The 6,846-nt window shown below is 44.9% G+C and overlaps 1 protein-coding gene across 3 annotated transcripts in view; it reads left to right on the top strand.

The window, feature by feature from the left end:
* The window catches only part of Taf1a (TATA-box binding protein associated factor, RNA polymerase I subunit A), a 23,147-nt gene that overhangs the window by 4,309 nt on the left and 11,992 nt on the right, over positions 1-6,846 (top strand). For all 3 annotated transcript variants that reach the window (XM_031337637.1, XM_031337653.1, XM_031337644.1), the window contains exons 3-4: positions 3,529-3,698; positions 5,803-5,916. In XM_031337637.1, the coding sequence (XP_031193497.1) occupies positions 3,529-3,698; positions 5,803-5,916 (284 nt within the window). The remainder of the gene's footprint in view (positions 1-3,528; positions 3,699-5,802; positions 5,917-6,846) is intronic.

Consider the following 6,846-nt stretch of genomic DNA (forward strand, 5'->3'; position numbering starts at 1 on the left):
GGGTTTCTCTGTGTAGCCCTGGCTGTCCTGGAACTCACTTTGTAGACCAGGCTGGTCTTGAACTCAGAGATTCTCCTGCCTCTGCCCACAACTGCTAGGTTTCAAGGCGTGCACCACCTTGCACAGAGAAATTAAACTCTGAGATAGTGATATAAGGAAGCAAATCAGGTGTGTCCAATCTCAGATCCTGTACTTTCAACCAAAGGGAGGTAACTGGAGCTTAGCCGGAGAGCAGTCCTCCATTAGGCGAATAAAGGCTAGTTATTTGAGCAGATTATTTTGCCAGTTTTCTTGGCTAGTTGCTTGGGATTGTTGGCAATTTGAGCAGCTTGTTTAGTTCTTGTTAAATGCAGAGTCTGCTTCAGGGAGCCAGCTGAAGCCAAGTCTCTATTTCTAATTAGCTTTCAGGTCATTCCAGTACTGCTAGTTTCAGAAGCACGTGACCAATAAGGCTGAGGATCCCAGATGATTAAGGTCTGCATTAAATGGTCTGGGAAATCCTTGTCTGTGCTGTGGACATCTCCCGCCCACAGCCCCTGTCAAGTCAGGGTCTTGCCTGGCAAGCCTGGAACTTGCTGCCCAGGCTAGGTTGGCCTTAGATCTGCAGCTGTCCTTCTGCTTTTGTCTTGTGATTGCTGGAGTGACAGACGAGTCCCCATGCCCAGCCGAGGGGCTGTAGTCTTCAGCATGGTTCTACTTACATGTTCCCTACGAGATTTGCTATGTGTAGTGTCTCACAGTACTCATTAATCTGTCTTGGCAGTTTTAAGGTGTTATAAATTGTTAAGTTTGCCGGGCGGTGGTGGCGCACGCCTTTAATCCCAGCACTTGAGAGGCAGAGGCAGGCGGATTTCTGAGTTCGAGGCCAGCCTGGTCTACAGAGTGAGTTCCAGGACAGTCAAGGCTACACAGAGAAACCCTGTCTCAAAAAAAACCAAAAAAAACAAAAATAAATAAATAAATAAATAAATTGTTAAGTTTAATAGTTGCAAATGATAAAATTTTTACCACATGATGGATTTTTAAAATGAAATTGTTACTTTTAAAATAGATCTGGTAAAATCTGATAAAATCAAAATCCTATAGAAATGTAATTTATTCTGAACCAGTTTTCAAAAATTGAGAAGAAAGCTTTTAGTAGATGGAAGTTTTTAATTGATTGATTAATTAATAATTAATTTGGTTTTTCAAGGCAGGATTTCTCTGTGTAGCCCTGGCTGTCCTGGAACTCACTTTATAGACCAGGCGGCCTTGAACTCACAGATACCTGCTTCTGTCTCCTGAGCACTGAGATCAAAGGCATGTGCCACCACATTCAGCTAGATAGAAGGTTTAGATTACTGCTTTTTGAGTAGGTGTATATTACTGCATATATACTCTTATGTCTTGTACAAGTTTGTTTTGAGGTGAGCTATGACTGCACTTTTGTTGGGACTTAACTATTAGAGTAAATTTTAATTTTCATTTTATCTCAGCAAGGCAGATGAGGGTACCCTGTTTCCTTAGCTACTTTATAGATGCATGGTAATTGTTCTGCATGGTAATTGTTCTCCCCCTCCCTCTTACATGCAGAGTATTGCTGTACCCAGGCAGAGCCCAGACGTGGTTCTCTAGCCATGATGAGATTACAGGTGTGCACCACACAGTTTGACCGTTCTGTATTTTTATTTCTCTATGGAGGAAGGACTTAACATCAGTTCTATTATGTTTGTTTCAGTTTCTCTAGGAGATTTGGGGTCATATGGAAGAAGTGAATGGTGATAAAAGTTTAAGCAGCGTATCTGAAGTTACACAATGAGCTCTTAAATGTTACCAGTGTTGCTGGGCAGTGGTGGCACACACCTTTAATCCCTGCACTTGGGAGGCAGAGGCAGGCGGATCTCTGTAAGTTTGAGAGGCCAGCCTGGCCTTCAAAGTGAATTCCAGGATATCCAGTGCTATACTGAGAAACTGTGTTGTGGAAAACAAAAACAAAAACAAAAAAATGATAACAAAAGTTACCAGTGTCAAGGTCAGGTGTCGTGGCACAGCCTTACCTCTTAGTAGATAGGGCTGCCAGATCTCTGAGTTCCAGAAAAAAACAAACAAAAAGTTGCAAGTGTCTCTGCAGTTCTGACACAGATTGTGAAAAACATCTGATCTGCAAAGCCAGTGTTGGAAGCATTCCCTCTGCCAGCCATCTTTGCTGCAGGTATTATACACAATTGGCTGTAAGGCCGTGAGCGTGCTGGGAATTGAATGCAGAGCCTTGGAATTAATTTGTTCTGTTACTGAGCTACAGCTCTGCCTTGGCTGTGTGTGTGTGTGTGTGTGTGTGTGTGTATGTGCGTGCGTGCACCATGTCTGTGGTGCCCACACAGGCCAGAAGAGGCTGTCAGATTTCCTGGTCTGGAGTTGTAGGTGATTGTGAGCTGTCTAACAAGGGTGCTAGCTAGGTCCTGAATTCTCAGGCCCTCTTTTAAGAGTATGATTTTTAACCTGAACATCTCGCTGGCGTCTGCCCAGTGTTTTAGAAGCGCCTGCTGGTCCCTAGCCACTTGCTTAATTAAATAAGGGCATCTAGCTGAAAGACTAGAGCCCAGAGCCAGGGATGGTCAGGCACACCTGTGATCCCAGGATTTTTAAGACAAGGCAGCAAGAGTCCCAAGTCCTACTTTGTATCAGAGGGAGCATGAGGTCAGCCTGGGCCATGTGAGTACCAGGAAACCAGGAACAAAACAAAACAGAAAAAGGAAAGGAAAAAGACAGCTGTCAGAAGCGGAAGGGGCACCAGCTTAAGCCGCCTCCTTTCCAGTGGATGGCGTGACGAAGGCCAGGCACCCCTCCCATGGACAGTGCCAGTACTTTACAGACCTGACGGTACTAGGCTTACAGCTCTTCTCATCTTACGCATTTACTATCCATCAGCTACTGGAAATGTGATCCTTTAAAAAGAAAAGTTCTCTTGGGGTTTTTGGAACACTAGTAGGTAATAAAGACTATTTTACTAGGCTAGCATTGGTGACTTTTACCCATTTTAAATACTGGGGCTTGCTTCCTTGGAAGGCTCTATCCAAGTTATTTATTAAATAACGGTATCACATCTCTTATTTAAGATGTCTCATTTGTTTGTTTTTGAGACAGACTTTCCTTATGCTGTCCACACCGTCTTTTGGACTCACAGTTCTGCCAGCCTCTGTAGCGCTCAGATTGCAGTCCTATGTCCGCATGGCCAGCTTGGGTTTTTAATTCTTTGAGTTTCTACATGAGCTAGTTTCCAGAGTTGGAAAGACTGAATGTATAGCAGCAGTGGCTGCTTGTATAAGACCCACCCAGGACTACCTGCCAGCATTCTATTGTGGGTTGGGAGGCCTAAAACTAACACTGTGTGTGGCAGGGCTTGTTTTAGGTTAGCAGGCCTGGTGCTGGGGAGGGCTAGGTCAGTAGGACCCCCTGCCCTTGTTAAACCTTGTGTCTGTTGAGTTCTGAGTTGGAGTAAATCTGTTCTAGCGATTCTCCTTGTGACTCTCCTTGTGTTCGTTGCTACAGTGACTGGAGGGAAGAGGAGGAAGGATTTCGCTCAGACGACAAGTGCTTGTTTAAGCTTTATCCAGGAAGCCCTGCTGAAGCACCAGTGGCAGCAAGCTGCAGAGTATATGCACAGTTACCTGCAGACCCTGGAGGACTCAGACACCTACAAGAGGCAGGCTGCCCCTGAGGTACGCAAGTGTCGGTCTGTGGGACAATCCTCCTGCCTCAACTTCCTGCCTACGAGGATTATATCACCAAGCCTGGCTTAGCCCATTCCTTTATTGTCAGTTTCCATTGTGTGGACTACCACATACTATACATGTGTTCTTCAGTGAGTTCCCAAGTGTTCATATATGTGGTATTGCGTGTGCTTTCTTTAATTTCTCTTTGATAAATACTGAGGAGTGTATAATTGTAGCTTATAATTTTAATCTCTTAACATTCTACCAAACCTTTTTTTAACCAAACTGTCTTTGCCATTTTCTGTTTTTACCGGTAATATTTAATGTTCGGATTTCTCTACGTTCTTTTTGACGTTATCATCTTTTTTTTTAAATCTGGATACCATGCTGGCCTTGGGCTCAGGTTTCCAGCAGTTCTCTGTCTAAACCTGACAGTCCTCCGCCAGACCTCCTCAGGCTGGGAAGCATGAGCCAGCCATACTGTCTTGTCTTTTGTTTTTGTTTTTGTTTTTTTGAGACAGGGTTTCTCTGTATAGCCCTGGCTGTCCTGGAACTCACTCTGTAGACCAGGCTGGCCTCAAACTCAGAAATCCACCTGCCTCTGCCTCCCAAGTGCTGGGATTAAAGGCATGTGCCACCACCGCCCAGCATACCTGTCTTGTCTTTTTTCTTTTTTTTGATACTTGAAGTTGTGTAGTAGTGTCTCCTCACATCATGCATGGCCCTACTGACTCATTAGCAAAAACACTTATGGCTTCCCCTCTCCCTAGAGGCAGCCACAGTCCCCGCTGCTGGGCACTTCCTTCCCATGTGTCGCTGACCTCCTCTCCTGACCTTGGGTTCTCTTCTCTAGCCCTGCCCCACATTTAGTAGAAAAGGTCAGGTGTACCCCTTTATGGTTGCCCATGTCCTTTACTTGGAAGGACCTTTCTTCAGCCATTCTGCCCTCATTCAAGGCATCCTCTAGCAACTCACCTGACCCTACTTTTTGACCAGCACTCCTGGTGTCCTGGTGTCTAAAATGTCAGTGTGGGGGTGCACACCTTAGCCCCAGCAGGGGGAGGCAGAGGCAAGGTTTTCTTTCATTTTTTCAAAGACACTTGATTTTATTAATTTAGGTTGAGAGGGAAGTAGACATTTGCTCCCTTAAGAAAGCAGAGCTCAAGTTCTGTCACCAAAATGTGGTCTGAAAACAATACATCATTAAAATTTGTCTTTTCTAATAAATATTCCTAGAGCGACATCCTAAATGCACAGCACATACACTCAGTGTGGGTGAGAGTTCAGGGAATGCGGGCAGGTCTGCTTCTGCATTTCCACAGAAGTGAGGTGGTGCCAGGGAGCCAGCCCCGTGGGAACTGTTCTAGGAGTTACCCATTTTAGGCTGAGGTTATGTTCCCATTTAATCTGCATCTTTTGGGGGCGGCGGGGCGGGATAGGGTTTCTCTGTGTAGCCCTGGCTGTCCTGGAACTCACTCTGTAGACTAGGCTGGCCTCGAACTCAGAAATCCGCCTGTCTTTGCCTCCTAGGTGCTGGGATTAAAGGTGTGCGCCACCACTGCCCGGCTTGCTATGCATCTTAATGGGGCCTTTTAAAGAGCACTAACTTAACCGTGGCACTGTTGTTCTTACCTGGTATCATGGTTTGAGTGAGAGTGCCCCGTAGGCTCCTGCATTGAATGCTGGTTCCCTTTGGGGTACTGTTGGGAAGAAGTATGCCTGTCACCAGAGGCTTTCAAAACCAAAGACTCCCATGGTTTCTAGTCTGCTCCCGGCTCCCCGCTTGCCATTCCAGGGTGAGCCTCGTGCTCTGGCCGTCATGGACTGGCTGTCTGGAACTGGAGCTGGACACTCACTTCCTTGGAAAAGTCGCTGTGGCCGTGGTGTTTTATCACAGCAGCAGAAGTGTCAGCGGGGCAGTGGTGTTTTGAGCTATCACCTAGTTAGGAGTGCTGCTTTACTGGGTGAAGTATAGGAGAGCCCGGCACGGCCGGTTTCCATGGAGAGTAATCATAAGTTGTTTTCAAATATTATAATCAGGGAAATAAAATGTTTAGGAAAAAACTGGATTGGGTAAGGATTTATTACTTTGCTGCTTCTGCTTTGGTAGATCATTTGGAAGCTTGGAAGTGAAATTCTATTTTACCATCCCAAAAGCAATGTGGAGACTTTTAATAGCTTCGCTGACCGGATGAAAAATATTGGTGTCTTGAATTATTTAAAGGTGAGAATATGGACTTGTAAGTTTCTATTTTTAATGTGTGTTTGTTTTTAATTGCTTCTATCAGTGCTAAGACAGAAAAGCACTGGAAGTAGATGAGAGCTGCTGGTCAAGGAGAGAGGGAGATCAGTGCAGTGAGGGCAGCTCACCTCCTCTTTCTAACCATCTGCCTGCGAGCTGAGTGCAGCCATCAGTCTGCCTCTGGCTGTCAGAGCGAAGGCTACACTTCACTGTGGACACAGACTAAATCCTACAGTTGTGAAGTTACGTGAGCTGAGCTAGCATTTTAAAAAATAAAACAAAAAACCCGTGGAACAAGTTAGGAACTTGGACATGTTCAAATGTTGTAACATTCCAGATGTTTGTATAGAACTTTCTCTCTGAGTTCTTGTCTTTTAATAATGGGTTTTTGCAAAGATGACTGAGAACGTTGCACAGTATTCTAGCCCCTTCTCTGTATATACTCCTAACTAAAGGGTACTACTGTTCTTTTGTAATTTTATAAATAATTTATTCATTTTTGGTTTTTTTTCAAGACTTTAAAGCTGTGTAAGATCCTGACCACAAATTGAGTAAATGGGACAGAAACCATATGGCCTTCAGAGTGTGCATTCCTGGATCTTAGTTTTGTTTTTACGTGTTTGATTTGTGTTTGGTGTTGTGTGGTGTGTGTGCGTGTGCGTGCGAGTAAGTCTGGAGGTCTGAGGTTGACGCTGGGGATCTTGATCATCCTCCACCTTACTTATTGAGGCAAGTTTCTTGCTAACAAGAGCTAACTGGTTTTAGCTGTACAATCTGGGGCTAGCCAGTTTGCTCTGGGGTCCTGTATCCATCCCATGTGCACCCAACTTATTCTGTGGGTACTGGGGATCCAGACCCTGGCCCGCCCCCAAGCTTTAGGTTATTTTGTTTTGTTTTTGTTTTTTTTTTTTT

This window comes from Mastomys coucha, unplaced genomic scaffold (genome assembly GCF_008632895.1).
Source record: "Mastomys coucha isolate ucsf_1 unplaced genomic scaffold, UCSF_Mcou_1 pScaffold1, whole genome shotgun sequence".
Lineage (NCBI taxonomy): Eukaryota > Metazoa > Chordata > Mammalia > Rodentia > Muridae > Mastomys > Mastomys coucha.